Raw genomic sequence first — 23,215 nt, 5'->3', positions numbered from 1 at the left:
CAACGCCTCCAAAATCCTCTGGAAGATGTGATGGATGAAGCACATTTGAGGGGACAAAAACCCAAGCACCATCTGCAGATCCTGCCACCACTGCATCCACCGGAGCCATGGGAGGGAGAAGCAAGCCTGGAAATCTCCCAGAATGCCGGGGTTTGGGTATTTTATAAAAACAGTGTGAAAAATCACTTTTGGCCACCACTTTCGAGCATGCCGATCCATTCGAGGATGAATCTCTGTGCTCTACAAAAGCTGCTCTTTGGGTCCACATAGCGTAAGAGCCCGTGGACCGGAAGGTTAAATAGCACATGTCAGATGCGTGTCTTGGGGATACAATCAGATTTTGTGTGTGTTTGGGACAGGCACTGCCAAGCTTTGCTTGTGTTTCCAGCCCTGGGAACGTGAAATAGGGTCCAATACCCAAACCTGCATCCCTGGACCTTGCAATGGGATGGAGCAGGAGCAGGGGATGGTGGCAGGACACGGTCCCTGGGTACCACGGGGCCCTTTGGCACTCGGATCAAGCTTGCACGGGTGAAGGATGCTGCTGGAGGAGCCCATCCATGCACATGAGTCCCAGCCCACACTGGAAAAGTGATTTCGTGGCAGAAATCGCGGCACAGCCCGTTTCTGCTTCCACAGCTGCATTTATTTTCAGCCCATTGTGTTGGGTGAGTCACCAATTTATAACTGGGGCAGATGGGACCATTTTGACTGTAAAATCAAAACAATAGATGTCATTGCATTATACATTACTGCTATTAAAAGTTCTGTCGGGTAACTAAAATAAGAGCTGCTACAATAAATCACCTCCTACAAGCATCCTGTGACTGTACCAAAGTACCTTGCCTGAAATGGTCACTCCAAAGCCACAACAACAAATCAGCCACTTCTAAGGAGATGCAACTTTTTTGGGTACTACTTCTGGCAGCGATATGACTCGGTACCCAAGAGCAAGGTTTTATTGCTGTGGGGAGCACCCAAATCACATCCCACCCAAGCAGGCACAGCCTCAGGAGCTTACGGACAGGGGTAGGTGAAAAAAATGCATTGCCTTCATTTTTCCATATGGGAAACTGAGGCAGGGAAACTCTGCTTGAAGGACGTTTGCAAAAGAGGAGCTAATGCATATGAGATCCAGTCCAATGCCGTAACTTCAAAAACATCCTCTCCTCTCAAACATATTGCCCTCTACGCATTAAAAAGCATACGCACTTGGATCTGTTAAAATTCTTAGACCAGGCCAATCTATGATGCCCCAAAAAAAGCTTTTCTTTTTAGCGCAGCGCAGGGAAAAACTGATGCAAAACATCTCTGGAGGCCACAGAAATATTTCAGGGGTGAAGCTTCTCACAGCGGACGAGCATCCTCCCTGGCGTGGCAGGCAGAGGATGGCAGCACCGTGGGCTTGTGCCAGTGGGCAACCTCCACGGGGACCACTGGTCCACCCTGCCGCGGTGGCCACCAGCCAGGGGCAGGTTTGCTCTACTTCAGCTAATACAGAGACTTGTTTCTCAAAGGAGCAGGTAGGGAAAAACACCCAACACGTTAACGGTTCACGCCAGGAGTAAACATCATTATGAACCTAATTTCCAATATTGACTTGAATTTTTTTCAGCCACTTGTCTTTTTTAAATTAAAAAAAAACCCAAAACAAAACAGGGCAATGAATAACAACGGTGGCACGTGGAATAGTCTGACCAAAGTGAATCCAACCAGCTTCTGAGGTCCTCTGCGCCCTTCGAACCGCGTTATTTTCTTTTGATCCCAAACCGAAGGCTTTTTCCCACCAAGCCACAAATTGACCTTTGCAAGCTCTCTTCGTTTGTGTTTATTTAAAAAACTCTGGGGCCTGGAAGCTGGAATCTGTCTCAGAAGTTACATCAAGAGCAAACTATTTCCTGGGATACGACTGGAATTTAAAACCTCCAGTTTTTTCCCCTGTCACTACCTTTTGGCAATATTTGCCACCGGCTCGAGTGGGTGCTGATGCCAACAGAGATCGGTGCCGCCCCTCCTGCCCCCACTGACAAGCCTGAAAGCTGCCAGAATTTAAGCAGAAAACCTGCTCACATGGAAATTTAGAGGATTTTACCCCTCGAGGAAAGACCTGGGTGATCAGAGAAGTCACTTCTCCCATCCTGCAGTTTAAAACTTCTCCCCACACAGAGTCAAGACCAGCCTGACACATTTCTAAGCTGGTGAGATGTTTACTTCAGCTTTGGGAGCGTACGGGCTCCTCTGAGTATGGATCCACATGTAAACTGCCATTATTCCTTAATTTGCAAGGGACAACAAGGCAGGGGACAGCCTGACTCCTAACCATCCAGACCATGACACACTCTGCTCCTCTGCATCTCCAGTCCAGGCTGAAACTGGTTTTCATCCTCAAAAACGCCAAGAACCACACGCCCGTATTTCAGGAGAAGGCTCTTGTGATTCCTGGTGAGCATGACTCCATCCTGCAAAGGCATGTGCTCCTCAGAGGACAGTGAAGGCACTCCGTGAACGGCACGCAAATAGTGCCATTGTACCCAGCTCCAACATCACAGCATCCTCCCCGTAACTTTGTGTCTTTCAGGCACAAAGTCTTCTCCAGAATTCTTCCTTCTCAAGCACGTTCAGTGCTTCAGAGAGCCATAGGATCACAGGATGGTTTGGGTTGCAGGGCCCTCCAAAGCTCCCCCAGCGCCCCCCCTGCCATGAGCAGGGACATCTGCACCAGCTCAGGTTGCTCAGAGCCCCGTCCAGCCTGGCCTGGGATGTCTCCAGGGATGGTTCAGCCACCACCTCTCTGGGCAACCCGGGCCAGGCTCTCACCACCCTCAGGGCCAACAATTTCTTCCTTATGTCTGGCCTGAATCTCCCCTCTTTTAGTTTAAAACCACCACCCCTTGTCCTATCAAGGGGTTTATCCAGGCCAGGCACACACACACACATACATTGCTCTTCCCCCATTTTTAAGGCACCCACAATTTTATATATATATATACAAAAATATATAAAATAGAATAATAGAATCGTTTGGTTGGAAGAGACCCTCAAGATCATTGAGTCCAACCATTAACCTAACTCTGGCACTAAACCATGCCCCTAAGAACCTCATTGTGTATATATATATACACACACACACACACATATATACACACACACACACACATATACACACATACACACACACATATACACACATACACACACATATATACACATACACACACACACATACACACACATATACACACACACACACACATATATACACACACACATACACACAAACACACACATACATATACACACACACAAACACACACACACATATACACACACATATATACACACATACACACAAACACACACACACACATATATACATAAAAATGATTCACTTAAAGAAATCTGTACAAAGGATAGCTGAGTTGGGAAATGCTTTAACAGAAATTAAAATGTCTCAGCAACAACTGTATCAAAATTTTACAAGGCAGGAAACAGAACAGGCAAGAGATAGCGAGGGCTCGTTTTGCCGTTGCTGGGGACGATTGCAAATTCTCATTCAGGGTGGCCGCGGTCGGTGTCACAGACGTGCCACGTGTCCCTCGCACCTCCCACGTGAAGGGAAGCGATCTGCTCCGCCAGCACACACGCCAGCTCCGGGGCTGGCCCATGGCTTGGCTTCTCCTAGATGACTCAGCCAAGCCACCAAACCCTGCGTTCCTCCTGCCGCGAGGCGTTTCGGCACGCAGCGCCCCAAATCCTGCAGGAAACATGGACGCGGAGACGCTGAAAAGCGGCGGGCGCAGAGGTGGGAGATGGCAAGTCCCCGTGTCACCAGCACAGCGAGGTGCCTTTGACAAGAACCACACCAGACCACAGGAGAGGAAAACCACGCAGGTCTCTCCACCACGCAGCATCTCCGGCAGACTCTGTATTTTTAGAAAATCCGTTTTTCTCACTTAATACACCTTGCAAAGGGTGAAACCACCTGTTCCTGCAAAAATGAGCCCACCTGGGAGGACAGATGGAGTCCAAGTGTCCTAGTAGGGCTCCTGCCACCCTCATGACGTTGCCTGTCTCCCATATATTTCAGGCACACCCACATCAACAAAATAAAACCAGCTTTTTGAGAAACCTACCAATTCACAGAAAAATCTGATCCCGACCATTCCTGGTCACAGCCTGCCAGTATGGACATGGTCCCAGAGCTGTGAGACTGAGACTATGCCTAGGAAGGAGAGCTCGCTGCCACGAGATTAATTAATGTGCTATCAGAACAACCGAGGAAGAATTTTTTTACCCTGAGGGTGGTGAGAGCCTGGCCCAGGTTGGCCAGAGAGCTGGTGGCTGAACCATCCCTGGAGACATCCCAGGCCAGGCTGGACGGGGCTCTGAGCAACCTGAGCTGGTGCAGATGTCCCTGCTCACGGCAGGGGGGGCGCTGGGGGAGCTTTGAAGGTCCCTTCAACCCAAACCATCCTCTGGTTCTATGAACTGCTGGGATTTCAGAGGTGGGATGTTGTCCTCCTTGGGCTTGTGCTTCACATGGAAGGTAGAAAGCAAGCCCAAGCACTGCACCGAAACGAGAGGATGGTTGATGTCCTCGTTTTAAGGGGCACAAGGGTGGTTGGAGATGCCAGGCAGCTCCCCTGGTACCCAAAACCCCGCTTGCTTGGGGTGAAGGACAGAAACCGGCCTCTTCGCATCTCCCCTGCCTCCGGACACTGGGGATAATTAAATGACACATTATCGTCACCCACGCACCTGAGCGCAACCCAACGGGCTTTTACCCAGTTCGAAGGCGAAGTGGCACAAAGTGGAGCATTGGCATGCGTTTAAAAAGAGCTGAAGGATTTATGCAGTGCTGCGGCTTTCAAAAATTGTCGCTATTTCAACAACAACTGCGTTCACGGTTTGGTTTCTGCCCAAGGTTAAAGCCACTTTGCTTTGGTATCATCTAAGTAAATAAGAAGGGGAGTGATATCGGCTCACCGTCCCCCTCTGAGCTACAGGAATTGCAGAGAAGAGACAGAAACGGGATTTTGAGGAATTAAAGGCAATATTTTCCCAGGTATTCCCTCTCCCAGAAGAACTTTAGCATTTAGGTCTCTTTCTTAATTAGCCTAGTTATGTGGCCATGTAATTGCTTCCAGGAGCAGCTCCCTCCTCTCCTGCCTGGCCTACATATCCCTCCTGGTATGAAGAAAACATTGCTTTCAAGTAAAATTATTTTTATTTTGATTACGGTACAGGGTTTCAGGCCTGTAACACATCTGCTTACCAGCATAAGCCAAAATTAACAATCTGCTGCCCGAGTTGGATGCTGATCCAGCACCCAATACCCCCGGTTTGGTCCCCCCAGGGACTCACAGCATGCCCTGTGCCTCAGTTTCCCCATCTGTAAAGTGAATGCTTCGAGATCTAGTGGAAAGCACAGTCTGGACACTTTGGTTTTTCATCTGTTTTGTATCACAAAGACCATTGCACACAAGCCATTTCTACCCCGTACAAAGCCAGCCACGTGCAGCCAGGTGGACACCTCGCCGTTAATTCAGCTCTTCACCTGAAAGCACCTGCTTTGCAGTCTCGTTCCCAGAGAAGCTTTAAAAGCAGCCTGAGGGAATACCCAAACCTGCAGAGTTTTCTCGAGCACATTTATTCCCTGTCTCCCACTGCCCATGAGGAATTCATTGGTTTTCACCGCCTTCTCATCCCAGGGAGGGCTCTGGCCATGTCCCACGCTCCACCAAAGGCAAGAATGCTCCCCAGAACTTGCCTAATCCTGCTCGTCCCTCTGTGCCAGTCCTCCCACGCAGAGAGCAGCCTGCCAGGGCTGCTTTTCATAACTGAGCAGCTACAAAAACCCTGGCCCTCACACAGCTCCGGGCTTCGCTTTCTTCCCTCTCTGCTCCGGACCCAGCAGCGCATCCCTGCATCAGGGATCCATCCGCTGCCGTGGGCGCCCAAATCTGGCTGGGATTCCTCCCTGGAAACCAGGGATGCTTCACGGGATGTGCCTTGGGCTGGATCCCGGTCGTGGAGTTCCTTGGTGATGGTGGTGTTGGATGTTTGTACCAGCAACCCGGGTGTTTGGCGGTGGCCCCAGCCACCCAGCCTGGAGTAGGGGGCAAGGAGGGGACGGGAGGGGGGTCCCCATCACCGGCACCGGGGACATGCTGTGCCCAGGCAACCCCTTCCCTGTTCCTACAGTGCCTGGAGCTTTGGGATCCTGCCCTTATCGCATCAGTTCTTGCAGAGAACGAACCACCCCAACAACTATTTTTGTCTAATCTCGTGCTTAAGGGTAGCCAAGAAACGCAGGATGCTCAGGCGTCGCTTTCTCGCTTTGGGGGATTTTTTTGATGTGGAGGACAGTAGCCAGAGAAAATACAACTATTCCTTAAGTTTTTCCAGGAACATTAACCGAGCTGCTTTCAGATGTACGAGTGACTAAATTTTTGTCATCCTTGGGTCACTTCCCTACACCAAAGCCATGGCTATCCAAATCATTAATGGGAGCTTGGGCTCAGCATCCACCAGAGGGAAAGGGAAGCTCCCGCTGTCTTCCCAGGCATCTCCCCAGCCAAGCTCTTTGCTTCCCAGCCAAAAAACTTTCCCCCTTGGTCTGGCATGATGGAGAAACTGGCTTTGCCCCACAGCATCCTTGGAGAGGAAGGGCGGTCAGTGCCACTGTCACTTTGGCTCTCACTAAAGCCCCATCATCTGGTCTTGCAGGGCGAGGACTTGGGAGCAAAATCCTCCCCGATTCGCACTTCAGATCTGTAATCTGGCTTTTGTGCGGCAATTGAAGAGGGAGGTTGTTTTTTGTGTTTGCAACTGAAAATGAAATGTGATAACATCTCCAGAGTGGAAAATTACAGAGGCAAAGAGCAAGTAAAGCCCGCAGCGGTACGAATTCGGCTCCTAACGGAGCCAGGGGCAGGTGCCTTGGGGTGCTGCCTTCACCTGCTCATGGCAGGTTTGGGGCTCCTCTCTCCTGAACTTAAAAATGTGGCATTTAACATATTCCTGCTGGAAACACGTGGCAGGAGGAAACACCACGGTGGACTCAGTGCACAAAAATCGGTGCAGGGTTTTATGAAAGAAATCCACTGGGAGGGGAACGGGTTTTCTGCTCGCACAGAACGCGCTTGCCCACAACGCCCGTGTGACCCTGCGTGGCGCAGAGCTGCCTCGGGAGGATGCTAAAGGCTTTTGAGCTAAGCTTTTTTAGCTAAATCATCACCTCCCCGCTGAGCCCCGGCTCGCAGGGATGGCACCGCCACCTCTTACCTGGGTCATCTTGGCGAGGTCCAGCGAGGGCCGTTGCTCCTGAACCTCCTCCGGTCTCCGCCGCTTGACCCCGACCTTCTTGTCGTTGAGGACGCAGGGCTGCGAGCGGCTTCGGGAGAGCCCCCCGGCCCGGCGCCCCAGCTCCGGCGTGGAGGCGGGCGTGCTGCTGGCCGAGGGCCCGCAGTACTCCGAGGAGGAGGAGAAGCGGTCGTGCGAGCAGGAGAGGGACCTCTGCATGTCCGCCCGCTCTCCCCCGCGCCCGCCGGCGGCCGATTTCCTCGCCTGGCACCCCAGGCGGCTGCCGAGGGCGGGATGCTCGCAGGAGAGCGGGTTGGAGCGTGAGGGCAGGCTGAAGCTGGAGCTCCTCTGCATGGTGGCGAAGCCGTTGGAGTAGCGTTGGACGCTGCCCCCGCTGTAGCATCTCCGTTTCTCCACCGGGGTCCAAACCTTCGAGCCTAAAGGTCTCCAGGAGGTGCCGCAGCTGGACATTTCGTCCGAAAACGAGAGCGAGCGGCACTGGCGCTTGCTGGGAGGTGCGGAGGGGTTGCCGTGGGGGTCGCTGAGGCTGAGGTCTTTGATCAGGTTGGTGACGGAGCAGGTGCTGGTCGTGTCCCTCGGCCAGCGCAAGCTCTCCTCGCCCTTGTCCGACAGGCAGTCCCAGATGTTGGCGCCCGGCTGCTCGAGCTGAAGTGGACATTTTCTGCTGAGATCCCTCCATCTGTCATTTTCTGGTTCAGAAAGAAGAGGGGAAAAAAAAAAAACCAACAAACCCACACATGCACAGGCATTAGTGTTAATTAATTCTGTGATTCGCTTTCTACGTCCATAAACAAAAAGAGTAGCATATGGGGCGTTTTCCAGTACAAATTAATTAACTCGTGGAATATGGTTTTCCAAACTGCCAGCAGAATGGTTGCTGCGGCGTAGATGGAGAGACAAAATGATAACCACAGCAGGAGCAAAACTGCTAGAAGAAGATAAAAACATGCCTTTGAATATCCAGATTGCACTAACTAAGGGAAATTCAGTGTTATGAAACGACATGACCATCGCCTTATCGCTGTGCTAAGTTGTGCCTGAGATGCATGTGGTTTGTCCTGGGCTCCACAATTGCCCAAGAGGTTCCCAAAAACAGGACATGAAGAGCACAAAACTGTAGCACTGCTGGGGTGAGATGGACAAAACACTGTATTCCCACCAGGGCTCTGAGCATCTCTTCCGAACCGACCCAAAGATACTGAGTTTAACAAAAGTTGGTGCACATAAAAAGCGCTAAGATGTCTGATGCTATAATAGACAATAAACCTCCAGCAGTTCTTTGCCAGTTGCTGTTCTTAGGTGCATGTCGTAAGGCCCATCGCCCATCTCCCTGTCGTCCCCCAAATCTGGTGCCCCCCTACCTGGTGCTATGGGCACCAGGTACCCACACCCTCCTACTCTTCTGCAGCAACCTGGGCTTAGCATCTCTTCAGGGCTGCCTTGAAAATCCCAGTTGTACCTAGCACAGACACTTGTTTGCATTTCTGTAACAAACATAACGCTGAAGCATTTATTTAAAGGAATAAATTGCTTAATAGGTTAGCTTTTTTTTTTTACATTTTCTCCCTCTTTCATTCAGCTTGTTTACAGGGGAATTTTTTCCTCCTGCAAACCTGCCTTGCATTAACAGTCTTCCAACGCAGCACAGCAAAAGACAGTGGTGACCTGCTGCATGGTTTTGGGGTCAGCACGAAATTATTCCTTTTATCAGATGGGTTTTGCGATGCCTGGATAAACCTCTGAGAAACCTGCACCTTCAAAGTTCATGGGCTGAAGCGTGGACAACTACAGGCAGCTCCACAAAGGGAGACCGCAAGCCCAGCTACAATATCCAGAAATCCCCCCGATGACCATGTCGAAAGAGGGGATTAAAGGTGATGATTTAATTCCTGCACACATCCCACTGATGATAAAAGAAGAAAGCAAAGTATCATCACGGTCTGGCTCCCCGGCGCAGGCTCTCTGCAGCTACGTGGTTGACGCTCAACAGGAAAACCATGGTAGGACAACCCCATCAGCTGCTGCAATGGAAAAAAGTCATCACCCACCAGACCTCTGGTGACTGTTTTTGTCATCGGCTGCTGCAAAGAGAGGCAAATCGTGCTCGCTAACCGTCGCTGCCAAGTTTCGTATGATCGTATCTAAATCGTGCAATATTTTTTTAGGGGTTTTGGGGTTTTTCCACTGCGAAGGATGAATTAAAAGCTGTACCCAGCCCGCAGCTGGAGGTACCAGCCTGACAGGGATGGTGCAACGGTGCAAAATGTTTCTGACCAAGGCTGAGTTTCAAGTCAGGAGGTGAGATTCGGGGCCCCTTACACCACTCTTGGCCAGTTTTCCCATTTCTCCCTGTGTCCAGATGCCACCGTAACAGCTCCAGCCACAACCAGCCTGGCTCTGCCCTCAATAAACACACAGCATTTTAACCACCACTGGCCTCATTTTAATAAACACAATGAAAAGTGAGAAACCTGCGCTAAACAACTACATCTATGTTTAGATCTTTATTATTTTCCCCCTCTGCATTATGCTGCCAGCAGAGAGATTTCTCAGGTCAGGTCAGCAGACAAAAGAAACAGAAATAGAAGCTGATTTTTTCATGGCAAGCTGCCACGAACCTCTGGCCGGAGATGTCGCGCTGTACAAAAGGCCTGGGTGAGGAGGATACGGGACACCTTCCTCTTTCACCCCTGCTTCAGCACAAACAGCTATAAATCTTCAAAACTTTGCGAAGAGACTTGTAATCGCAGCGTTATCCCCGGCACCAGCTTGGGGTTATTTGCTTTTCCCCTTGCACCGTGGGAGCTGGGTTTTTTTTGGCAGGGGTCACACAGAGCACCCCAGGAGGAGACCCTGGCACAACCTGGCCCCCCAGACCCCCAAGCACCAGTAATTGGTCCCAAACTACCGAATAACGCAGAAAATAGGGGGTTTTTTTTCAGTGCAAACAGAAAACTGTTCACCCTTAAATTGAAAAGGGAGTAGTCTGTGGGCTGAGGGTATAATTCAAGGACTTGGGAAAGCCTTATTGAGGAAAACCAGCTGGTTTTCTGTTCAATTTTTGAAGACTAAGATTCACATCCTGAGCACGCTGATAACGATAATTGCAGTGGAGCCATTAATACTGCTGCAGTTAAACATGTCTTAATTTTCTTACATTACAAACCTCAGCTCGGTTTACCCCCAGGCAGTAATTTGCTCCAGGATAAAACCCACCATGAGAACCCCTCAGTTCACAAGTGAGCTGCTTCGCTGGAAAACTCTCCTTTGCCTATTGGAAACATGATAGGAGAATATTTACAATCACAGAATGATGTAAGTGTGGCACGAGGAGCTCTACTCCTGATTAAACAGGTCTTTCATGGCTGTAAGTGTCCTTGGCTGAAATACCATCTTGCTTTTGGATTTTAACTTAAAACTGCAAAAATAAACACTTCAAGTCACTTAATCAGCACGTCCAGCAAATTACTTTCGAGACATTTTGATCTGCAAATCTCCATTTCCAGGGCGAGGCAACACTAAGTGAATTTTCTGGCATCTCTTTGGTTGTGAAATAGCTTTCCAGCTCCCAAGACACAAAGGGGTGTTATCAGCAGCCTGGGGAGGACCGAATTTCTCGTCCTGCCCTCTCTGGCCACGGCAGCAGCAGCCTGAGCCCTCCTGCAAACCATGCACAAAGCAGCGAGAAATTCAGACCAGCACAAAGCAGCGTTAAATTCAGGTTATGGCTGCAAGCTCCCGGGCTGCTCATCCTCAGCAGGACCCAAACCCAAATTATTTCTGCCTTCCAAAGCAAGGCTGAGATAGTTGGCTCTGACTTAGCCCCAGAGACAGTTTGGTGGCAAAGCCGTTGACCCAGGGATGTGGTGGGACTCGCCGGGCTGGGCAAGCGGCAATGAGCCCTGGCAAGCCCCAGGCCCTGGCTGCCGGGTGATCCTCACCTGGTTTATTATATTTGCCCCCCCCCCTCTCCTATTTTGAGAGACAAGCAGAAGCCACCTGCATGCAAGCATGGCCAAACCTGCCCTAGGACCATCGACAGCATGCTCCAACACCATCGGCACCATTACCTCTTCCCAAATTTGCATTTAGGCAAAAAAGACCTTCACTTTTAGGAGTGAACACAGAATCATAGAACCATCTGGTTGGAAAAGACCTTAAAGATCATCGAGTCCAACCATTAACACAACACTGTCAAGTCCACCTCTAAAGCATGTCAATAAGAACCTTATCTCCGCATCTTTTAAACCCCTCCAGGGATGGTGACTCCACTACTGCCCTGGGCAGCCTGTTCCAATGCCCAACAGCCCTTTCCAGGAAGAAATTATTCCCAAGATCCAATCTGAACCTCCCCTGGTGCAACTTGAGGTCATTTCCTCTCAGCCTATCACTTGTTACTTGGGAGCAGAGACCAAGCCCCCCGGCTCCAAGCTCCTTTCAGGCAGGTCAGAGATCAGAAGGTCTCCCCTCAGCTCCTGTTCTCCAGCTGAACCCCCAGCTCCCTCAGCCGCTCCCATCACCCTTGTGCTCCATCCATCTGTTCTCCTGTGCAACCTCCACCACATCAAACGAGCCCAGCATTCCAGTGCACAGGGCACTTGTGAGCTGAAATCGCATCCCAAAAATCAAGGAGATGGGTGCTGTCCTCCAAACATCTCTGAGGGCTTTGCGCAGCCCCACGGAGAACAGGCTCCGTCCTCACAGCATCACAGCCACGTTTCCAAACGCTGAGCTCCAGGTTTTGCAGGAGCAGCACAGGGACATGCCAGGCACCTTGGAGCTTCGGGATGGTCGCAGGCTTTTCAAACAACTGCCGTGCTCCTCTGGTGACAGAGTAAATTTTAATGACCACATTCATAACCACAGGGAAGGGTGTAAAACCAAAACGCTGACACAACTTTAACTACAGCTACACAAATGGGCTGCTGTAATATTTTTACAGTTCCTTTTTATACATAATGCATGATCCTTCTGCTCAAGTTTCCTCTACGTTCTTTTCCCGTGAAATAATTTACATTAATACATAATTTATTACGGCAACTTGTAAAGCAATTACGGGTTTCAATCAATTTTTCTTCTCCTTTTTGGCAGATAAATTCTGTTTGGATCCTAACCCAAACATTTCTCTTCACACGGGTGTGCATCCAATTCCCTTTTTCCCCATGTTGTTCAAGTCGAATTTCAGTCTCTCGGTCTCCATGCACAAGGAAGAAGGCAGCCTGCATTTTCCACTGTCCCCTGCTTACGTTTGAGAGATGATTTCTAAATGTGGAACAAATTTAATGGTCATAATAAGCTGATGGCAGTGCCATAGAGCCTTCCCACGGCAGAAATAAGATTAAAATACGATGTGTGGAGCTATGCTTCAACGGAAAATAAAACAGCAGCCCCCAAAACTACCACCGGAGAATAAACACACCAGTGGGCTGTGGGCTCCTCGTGCCAACAGCCTGCACGGGGGAGGGAAATTCCCCACCCTGACGGCAGAACATGCTCTGCTCCTCAACACCATGGTCTGGCGAGGTCTCCTCGCTCCAGCTGTGCCTTGTTGGCTTTCCCTGCCCGGCTTTTTCTCTTTGCAGATTGACTGTGCTTGACCATGCACAAAGATGCTTCTCTACACTGGTGGCTTTCCAAAAAAAAAAAAATCCCCGAAACCCCAGGAAATCCGGGTTCCGAAGCAGGAGGTGTGCAAGCCCTGTATCAGGAGGCAGAGCGGTGGGCGGGCGCTTTCGGGATGCGATCGAGGGGCACCACCTCCCTGCTGGATCTCCTTTGGGCTTCTTGGCTTTTCTCCATCACCCACATGGCGTGAAAAGTCGTTTTCCAGGCAGGAGGTGTGCCATGATGAGACACAAGGCTGCAACTCCACCGGCACCATCACCTCTTGGACCACTGGCGTTGCCCAACTGTGACAAAGGACGGACGAGCTGACCCGTGCGCTTCATCCATCAAAGAATCACAGAATATTTTGGGTTGAAGGGACCTTCAAAGCTCATCCAGTGCCACCTCTGCCATAAGCAGGGACATCTTCACCAAGTCAGGTTGCTCAGAGCCCCATCCAGCCTGGCCTGGGATGTCTCCAGGGATGGGAGACACATAAACACCTGCTAGGGAAAGGTTAGGCGATTCTACCAGTGCCTTGTTAAAATAGTGTAAATTTTCTTCTGCCATCCCCCTGAAAGACTGAAAAATTCAATATAGGAAGTCAAAAGTAACACCCCAACTTTCTAATATGCCGCCTCCTTTCTCTAACACAGTCACCGATATTTTCGCTGGAGGCATGTGATGGAGACTGCAGGAGAAGAAAGTGGAAAAAAAGGGGAAAATACCCTATCCAACAACTAGACAACCCTTATACTTCCAGGTGTTTCAAGGGCCCACCCAGCAGAAGGGAAAAAAGGAATTGTTGAATTTATAGTTTTATGCATTTCATATTTAATCTTCCCAGCAAAGGGCTATATAAAGACAAAACCAATCTTTTTAGTAATATTAATATATCACTGTCAGGAGTATTTCTCATAAATCTAAAAATCAAAATATTATTTAGTTCACCTTGAGAAGTGGATCTAACGTGTGTCATCCTACATACCAAGTCTTTAATAACGTTTACTCATATATTGAGTTCTGTTACAATCTAGAATTGATTTTCAGATTCTCGTGATTAGTACCTTGTGAGGTATTTACATCTAGAATGCATGGGCTTTACTTTATTTTACTTTTCCCCACGTTATGCCATGGGTAAGTAGGACCACAGGGTCACTGTCCTGGGCCAGCTGGCTTTCTTGGTCATGGTGCATTACGCATCCATTGGGACTTTGACCCAACTTCTTCTTTCTCCTTCCTTGAGAAAATTCAGCCAACTTCCCTCCATCGCCCTGACTCTGTCCATGGGACTATGACTTTTTGCCTCCCATTGGCTCCGCTGCCAGTCCAAACTTCACTGCGTTTATTTATCTCAGTGATCTCCACCAACAGGGACTTGGCCCTTTGACCTGAAATATTCCCCCAGTTTCACATTCGATGCCATTATAACCACGGGACTTATTTAAAACGTTATGCAAGTTTCGATGCTGGGTTGGTCTGTGATCATGGCCCACTTTTGGAGACACTGAGAAGAGCATTTGGGAAAGATGCCTAAAATTAAACCCAAGCTCACCAATGTCCTTGCATGCTGGAGAGCCTGGCTCCTCTTGACTGGGCATAGAATCACAGAACTGTTTTGGTTGGAAAAGACCTTAAAGATCATCAAGTCCAACCATTAACCCGACACTGTCAAGTCCACCTCGAAACCATGTCCCTGTGAACCTCATTTCCGTGTCTTTTAAACCCCTCCAGGGATGGTGACTCCAGCACTGCCCTGGGCAGCCTGTTCCAATGCCCGACAACCCTTTCTGGGAAGAAATTGTTCCCAAGATCCAATCTGAACCTCCTCTGGTGCAACTTAAGGCCGTTTCCCCTCATCCTGTCGCTTGTTACTTGGGAGCAGAGCCCGACCCCCCCTGGCTCCAAGCTCCTTTCAGGCAGTTCAGAGATCAGAAGGTCTCCCCTCAGCTCCTGTTCTCCAGCTGAACCCCCAGCTCCCTCAGCCGCTCCCATCACACTTGTGCTCCAGATCGTTCACCAGCTCCGTTCCCTTCTCTGAATTCGCTCCAGTACCCCAAGGCCTTTCTTGGCGTGAGGGGCCCAACACTCAAGACCATGACGCAACAAGCTGTGGTCAAGGAGATGAGATTTGGTTCCCTCAGAAAGAGGATAATTTGGCAGCCAAGGAAGACCAGCACAGTGCTACAAAGACACAGGCGGCTTTGTAAAAGCTCTTAATGACAAGCTGCTTTTCAATTAGGAGTAGACTCTTCATATCTGCTGAAGTGCCTGCCAGTGCCCCAGCGCAAGACAAAACCATCTGATTGGGTTTCTTTGTTCCTTGCTCATGTTTGACAGGCAGGAGAAAGGGAACAGGCTGTCTCTAGGCTTTCTTGACTTGGAAGCTTGTGACTTTCACCTGAAAAAAATCCAAATGCTTTCCATCTCCCCCCACCGCTCCAAATGACTGGAGTTATCAGAGAGCTTGGGAAATATCTCCCCTCAATGAATGTGCTCAGGTCGCATTAACGCTAATGAGAGTTGTGTCCACGAAGAAAAGGAGCAGCCTCTTTGTCTGTAAAGTATTGGCTTTCATACCAAGTAGCTTGGCTCAAACTTGACCTACAATTTTAATTGGGTTTTGAGACTTTGCCTAGTGATTGGCTCCCCCCCTACAAAACCCAAAGAGCACAATATAACAGCACATCCTCCAGCACTATCCGTTTTTCAGGATCACCGGCCAAGGCACCAATCCCCCATCAATTTTGGTGGCTGCTCAGCATAAAAATTAATTGCAAGCCCTGACATGATAGGTATTAAACATCCTATACCACGGTTATCATCGACGGCAAAAAAAGACATTTTCCTTATTGTTTGAGGCCTGTCCAAACACTTCTTGTGAAGCGGCAGAATATTTTGGTGATAATACGGATATTTACTGCTTGCATCATGTGAACAGTCAAAAGCCATGGTCATGGGCTGGACACTCAAACACGATTTCAAACCCAAAATCCTTATCGCCTCAACTGTATGAGTTACTCTAAAAATAAGCAGATATATCAAAGGGGAGGGGAAAGGAGATAAGCAATACACTCAGCAATGGCAACAGGGCAGGACAACCTCCTCTGGGACGGCGGGTGGCACAGGGAGCATTTTTTGGAGAAATCCAGCAAGTCAAGACATCTTCCCACCCATTGCTATAAGGAAGCGGGAGTGGAGGCAGAGTGAATACAGACAGAAGTTTCTGTTACTTACCCATCACGCCACAAGAGAAGAGGGTAGGTCCTTGACTCATCTTTGGAGTGTGCTGCAAACAACCAGAGAAACTATTCACTTCTCGCAGACTCGACCGGGTCACCAGAAACCACCCTGCTCCAGCCTTGGCCACCCACGACCGTCCCGTTAGGGCAGGGACAGGGGGACAGACCCGGTCACCTTCCCTCAGTCAAATCAAATTTAATTACACGCTGCAGAGAGTCGGTGTGGAGGTCTGAGCTTGCAGATCACGGCTCCTGCACCTCGTCCTTACCCACGGGAATATCTGCAGCAAAGTCCCCCGCTCCAGGACCCAAACCACGAGAGAAACTAAACCTGGAGGAAAAATTCAGCAGTAATTCTGCACTAATGCTATCTGACTCCCACCCAAGCCCATTAAGGTCTCCTGTCTAGGTACAAAGCAGGTTTTTGGGTTTTGTTTTTTTTTTTAACATATAGTGTGTTTCTAAGGCAAGGCACCCTCACCCCAGGACTTCTGGGAAGTCTGTGTTTGGATTGTGCTAATTTGTGCTAAAAATAGGGAAAAATGCCGCTATATGGATACAAAATAATCCTGGATGCTTTTTTTACACTCTTTTTTTTTTCCAAGAATTTCCCTCTTGACAGCATTAGAGACATCATCAGACTTCTAAAAATGGGCATGGACAGTTTTATATACAATAAATCAATATGTCATCTGCAGCCTCATGCCATTTCAGCTATGTCTGCAAAAACACACTTCCATACTAATTCTGATTTTATTATCCACAAAAATACCCATATTCTGCTTCTGAAGTTTCTCTCCTGGCAACACCAGCCCATCTTGATCGAGGCTCTACATCGTCTGAGGGAAGCATCAGTATGACCTCCCTGTTCATCTGCACTGCTATAGCTGTGTTTTATCTGGCCTTTGGCCATCACATTTGCACCTTCTTTCCTGATCCATGTTTTACAGGTTGCCTGCTCACTAATAATAATAATAATAATAATAATAATGTAACAATGGCTGACACCTCCCTGTACAGAGCAATCCAATAAAAGGATCTCACTTCATACACAGAATATTGTAAATATTGAATATAGAGGGATGTGGAGGCAGAAAACAATGGTGGGGTGCAGATGGGAAGAAGGTAAATAAGGGCTGGTCACCTTCTCCAGAGCATGTGGCACTTTTCTAGGTAAGTAAGGCTGTTTCTACCTGTCAGGCCCCACCTGATGAAGCAGCAAGTAGAATTATTCAAGAGACAGCAAGGATGGGCAACTGTCTCCAAAGAGTGGCCAAAGTGGAGTAAAGATGGAAGTGGGACAAGCTCCAGAGACCAGCTACTGCCTGCAAGTGTGGGATGGAGAGGAACATCTTTAGATGACATATGTTTCATACTGAGTATAATTACCATTTCCTAAGGGTTTCACCTACCACCAAACTGGGAACTGAACCAAATGAACCCATCAGGCGTTGGTAGGTGATGCTGTCCCGCTGCTCGGCCATTTATTTCCTTTAGGTTTTGGTTTTTGGCCTTTCCCATGAAGTCAACTGAAAAATTCTTGCTTTCCTTGGTGGATCAGTCTTCTTGTGAACACCTGCCCCAGCTTAACAGCCTGGACAACCCAGCCATTCAAGTCACGTAACCAGGATGATCACTGCAGTATTGACCCAGCCCCAGGGCTGCGGAAGGCGCTTGGCAAACAGGCGAGGGCAAAGTTTCGCGTTACAGCTCCTCACCTCAGTGCCTGCCATCGGAAATCCCGGCTGCCCATCCCTTCCCGCAGCAGTAGAAGAAACTACTCCTCGTCCACCTCTCCGTAGCAAGTTCCCCTCCACCTCCTGGGATACAGCCAGCGTGGGATGCTCAGGCTCTCCCCTCGCCACACCGAGCAGCAGCCACGGGAGATGCTGCCTTCCTGGCAGCAGACAATACTAAAGCAAGGATGACTTTCTAATATATCAATATCCTTCCTTCCCAAATATTACCCTTTTAAGGCAGGATTTAACACCGCCCATGGCTTGCTCGCCCTCTCTGCCGCGCACTGCCGGGACAGCCTGCCTTTGCCCTGGCATGCTGAGGTATCTGCCTGGGAAGCCTGGACAGACAGTCCATCATCCTCAGCAAACTTAGGCGTTTATATTTCTTTTTATGCTCAAAATGCCCATTTATGGCTAATCTTGCCAGATGCTTCCTGCCCTGCTCCTGCACGCCCTTATCTGAGGCCCTCAGCGCACCCTGTGAGGAAGAGCCTTGCGGTCTAATTTCTTCTCAGACTACGACCATCTCTCCCGGAGGACAGAGGAGAAAACGTCCACAACCAGCCCTGCTCTGGGCTCTCTCAGACAGCTCTCCATCATCCCACACCTCCTCCTCCTGCCCACCCTCGCTGGTTCTGACACCGTCCCCAGACAATGCATTGCCCCTCATTTCACACTACCTCAGCCCCGCAGCCTCGCTCACCCCTTGCAGCATCATTTCGGCTGTTTGCTGCCCCTAATTTGTTTTTCTGTTTGTTTGTTGCCAGCTCATTCAGCGTGGTTGGATTTGCATCCCTCCAGGCTGCCAGGGAGACTGTTAAGTACCACGGCACTGCCCTTCGCCATCTCCCACCTAATCCTGCTCCCCACTTGCTCATCCTCCTATTAATGACGAGCATCTGCTCGCTGCTGGTGAAGCAACTTCTTGCCTGTGTTATTCACGGCATTGATTTTTTTTCTGCTCTTTATTCCATCGCATGCTCACTGAAATCCACATATGCAAACAGCACTCCAATCACCTGCTCCTTGGATATTAATGCAGCTTGGTAGAAATCAGCGATATAAACCATCTAAAGACCTGGCCCTCCAAAAAACCCATATTATAACGCTACAGCAAAGCTCTCAGCAGCAAATAAGTTTTGAACGAAGATTTCTCAACGCTTACCAGCTCAGTCCTGCATGTTATGGAGTCAGCACCTTTGTTTTCCCGAGTTTTGGTTAAGATCATCACCATGGTAACGCAGTCCTGCCTCGGAGTCCATCAGGGCCCAGGCCAAGGGTGCCGGCAGCCAAGGTCTGGTGAAGCTCCTCTGTCAGTGCATGTTCCCCCGGGAAAGGCTCAGCCCCGCCGGCTCCTGGGGGGATGTACAGGAACAGCCCCCGAGCACGGAAAACTCCCTGTGCACACAGAGAGAGAAACAGCGTTAAGGGACTCACCTGGGAGGGGGAGAGAGAAATTTTTGACACTGAGGGCGGTGAGAGCCTGGCCCAGGTTGGCCGGAGAGGTGGTGGATGAAGCATCCCTGGAGACATCCCAGGCCAGGCTGGACGGGGCTCTGAGCAACCTGAGCAGGTGCAGATGTCCCTGCTCATGGCAGGGGTTGGATGAGCTGGGAAGGTCCCTTCAACCCAAACCATTCTATGATTTTATGGCAGGATGAAGGCGGGCAATAGGCAAGCACTGCCTGGAAAACACCCCGACAGCAGTTACTCCAGGGGAGTATTTATTTTCGACCCTTAAATATTGTTGGTGTTCCCCCGCAACCCATCAGCACAAAGGTGTTTCGCGGGACGGGCAATCGCACGAACTGTTGGAAGCACATAAGGTACACAAGGCGATCCAGAGGGACAGATGTACGCCAGAAAAATAAATAAGTAAATAAATAAACAAACAGATAAACGAGTAAATAGAGTCTCCTCTGAATTCTTCCTTCGAAAAAGGGAACTCGCATCCCCTATACCAAAGCTATCGAGGCTTTGAAGGAAAGGCTGGCTAAAGCCCCAGGGTCGATCTCACACAAGTTCTTGCCCCCAGACCAACGGGGAGCAGATGTCCAGCAGAAGAAGCCTCTTCAGCATCATTAAGGCTGTGAAATCCCCTGGATGACCCTATCCCACTCCAGCTACTTCCCAATTTCCAACCTATGAAGAGCTTTTTGGGGAATAAACAAGGCAAAGAGTCACCTGCAAGGAAGGAGAGAGCTCCCTGCCCTGAAATCCTAAGGGCCACACTATGCTTCTTGATCCTTACCTATTTCTTAGGTAGTTTTAGGTAGGAAAAGCTAAAGTCGGAACAAAGTGGAACGTGTATTAAAAAAACGAGCTGCAAGCCAGGCTGTTACAGCACCGCACAGACCTGAGCACGAGTGTTTGCCCAGCTCTGCCTCACCTCCTGGCAACCTCTCCAATAAACTTACTCTCATGTAAAAGCAGACAGATTGCAATTCAAATCTGATTAGAGAAATCAGTGTTTTCCCCAAACCACTCCTTTAATCCTGTTTCGCTATTTCCTTGCCTTGCAGTCGATGCAAACAACAAAAACACCACTTGCACGATCCAAAGAGCGTAACACGCCGTCAAAACCCAACTGTGATATTTAAGGACAATATCTAAAAATATGCCACTAAGTATTAAACCTCATTAGGAGCTGATACGGCTTCTCTTCCCAGCTTGTAAATAGTCTTTTCTGTGTTCACCTGGATTAGAGCTTGCGATGGTGTTATGAGTAGCTCATTTGAAGGCCAGCTGGCTGGTAAAGAAAAATCACCTTCTATTGTTTTGTGAGGACAAAGTTCATCCAGAGTGCAAAGCCAGGATGGGGAGATCAATACATTTTCCAAAGATTTCTGTTCCCAAGGGCACGCGGTACAGTCTTCAGCTTCCTATAGGACACTGGTGGGCTTATAATATACAATTTAGTGATAGCTTCATCATAAACCTCTGGGCAACCCAACGACCAAATAGAAGCTGTCAAGTAGAAAAGCAAAGCATTTCAGACTATCAAATTGAAACATAATTCGCAAGCACAGATCATACATTTGTGCTATGGATAGCCAGGATTTATGTGAGGAGAGCACAACGTATGGGAGGATGGGGTGCTGGCTAACACAGCAACTTGTCCCCATCACTGTGGGGCTGCAAACCCCACGGTGATCCTGGAGGCAGCTCAGAGACCTCTGTTACAGCACACAGATCCCCCAGGTTACACTCAGGAGGCTCCTCGAGCCCTGTGCTGGGGACAACTTGGGGACACCAGGCTGTTTTCCAGAAGCAAGCAGAAAGAGGCACTCTACAGTCATTAATAACCTCCACGAGAGTTTTACATTTCTGCATTTTGACAGTCCTTCCATCAAATTTACTGGTATGCAGCAAAACCCAGAGATCCTGTTCAAGCGGGATGGCTGTTTATGTCGGGCTCTGAACAAACACGAGGCGAGCGGATGCTCCCCAAAAAGGGCTGCCAGTGTCAGCACATAGCAAGGGACAGATGGGGACCACAAAAAGATTCATGGAAGTGAGGACTAAATAAAAAGGAGACAGCAATTTTAGCCACACCAGCTACCGTGGTTGAGCCACGCCGACGTCCGAGCCCAGATCTGCCAGAACAGAGGTCCCGTTCCTCGAGGAAAAATCCCCTCCTGCTAAACTTGCAGGGCCAGCGGCCTCCCAGAGATTGGCATGCCCAATGGACAAGAGGTACTTAGACCCCAGTGCGTGCCTCTGAGCTGGGGGAACTAAGCCGGGTTTAAAGCCCTGCTCAAGGATGAGGAGCAGGAGGCAATTTGGGAGACTCCAGCCTCCCCCCAGCGCTGGCGTAACCCCCGGAGTAGAACTGGCGGTGCCCTCCTGCACCATACTGTAGATGGCTAAAGCACGCGACAAGGACTAAAAACCACTCAGGTTTATATTTTGATCTGCCACAACCTCGGTTGTCCCTGGTCCTGACACAGAGATAGCGATGCTTGCCATGGGCTGGACTCCGGGGCCACTGCCGGCAAGGCGATAGCACGGGAAGCCAAGATCAAACAAGCGTTCAGAGCATCATGAAAGCAGTTAAGCACGGTTCCTCGTTAACAGGGTATGATTTCTTCCCGAATAATTACCTTTCCCTAAGGCAATGATTAATGTTGCTGCAGCAGGCTCCTACCCACACCCAGGCAAGTAAAGGCAGAGGCTCCCAGCCCACACCGGACACCTCGCACCTCCCTGCTGCATCTCCTGCAATTAACACAACCCTAACGAGAACACAAGCAAACACTGCAAGCCAACATCACCCTGTATCAGGTCCCAGAAGTTCGGGTCTGGGGTCTTTTTGTTTTCTTTTGAAATCGTCTCCACCAAGCAACTGCAATAAAAAGGAAAAAAAAAAACAAACACAAACCAGAACCCATTTTCCAGTGAAATGTGATCTTTGGCTCCGCAACCTGCCTCGCCAGGCTCCTGACACATGGTGTGACCCAGTGCAGTCCTGCCCCGTCCTGTCCTCTGGATGCAAACAAGTGGGACAGAAACGCTTCTGCAGACCCAGGACTTTCTCCCCATTGACTCTGAGAAGGAAACTACTGTGTATTTATAGACTGGAGGCTTTCACACACACACATGCCAATAAAAAGACACTCTTCAGGGACCATTAATTATTTTAAGACATGTATTTCCTCTTTTGAATCAGATAAAGCAACTATCTTCATCCCTCCATCAAGGTTAAGTTTAGACTTGGGACACAGCCACTGGGATGAACTCAATCTCCTGAGCTGCATGAAGCACCCATGAGCAGCATTAGTGCATGGAAACCCTCAAATCTGAGCAAATCTTGCTTTTTCTGTGGGTATTGCTTCAAAATACAGACAAAGCAGAAGCCTCTATAATCTTTGCAGTCACGGAGGTGGGGAGAGGTTCCTCTTAGAGCCACTTTGCGGACAGTATCACAGCAACTGAGTGTTGGGCTTGGAAGACAATTACACTGCAAAAAAAGAGTAAGTCAGATGATTCAACTTTTCATCCACGGGCTTGAAAGGTAATGCCTGTGAACAAATACGCTCCTTAAAACGCGCCAGCAAGGAATACAGCCCTAGAACTGCTCCTCTTTAGTGCTAGAGTTAGGTTACGGTTGGACTCAATGATCCTGAGAGTCTCTTCCAACCAAAATGATTCTATGATTCTATATATCTGACCTCCAGCAGTACTCTTCATAGAGGCGACTGAGGACCAGCATCGAAAGATTTCAACTTGCTGTGAGACCATCACCCTCCATCCAGAAAACATTTAGCCCCCGTCCAGCCCAAATAATCCATCTCCAGACACATA

General features: G+C 49.3%; 1 protein-coding gene across 2 annotated transcripts in view; it reads right to left on the bottom strand.

Moving 5' to 3' along the window:
- FAM53B (family with sequence similarity 53 member B) overlaps positions 1–23,215 on the bottom strand; it is a 48,876-nt gene that overhangs the window by 10,950 nt on the left and 14,711 nt on the right. For both annotated transcript variants that reach the window (XR_010606467.1, XM_065639158.1), the window contains exons 2-4: positions 19,077–19,309; positions 16,168–16,219; positions 7,288–8,015 (exon numbers count right to left, since the gene is read on the bottom strand). Coding sequence is in view for 1 of the 2 variants with exons in the window: in XM_065639158.1 (XP_065495230.1) it covers positions 7,288–8,015; positions 16,168–16,219; positions 19,077–19,145 (849 nt within the window). In the remaining variant the exon portion in view is untranslated. The remainder of the gene's footprint in view (positions 1–7,287; positions 8,016–16,167; positions 16,220–19,076; positions 19,310–23,215) is intronic.

Source organism: Caloenas nicobarica, chromosome 7 (assembly GCF_036013445.1).
Source record: "Caloenas nicobarica isolate bCalNic1 chromosome 7, bCalNic1.hap1, whole genome shotgun sequence".
Lineage (NCBI taxonomy): Eukaryota > Metazoa > Chordata > Aves > Columbiformes > Columbidae > Caloenas > Caloenas nicobarica.
The sequence above is the reverse complement of the archived record's forward strand: the minus strand, read 5'-3'. Positions and strand labels throughout refer to the sequence as shown.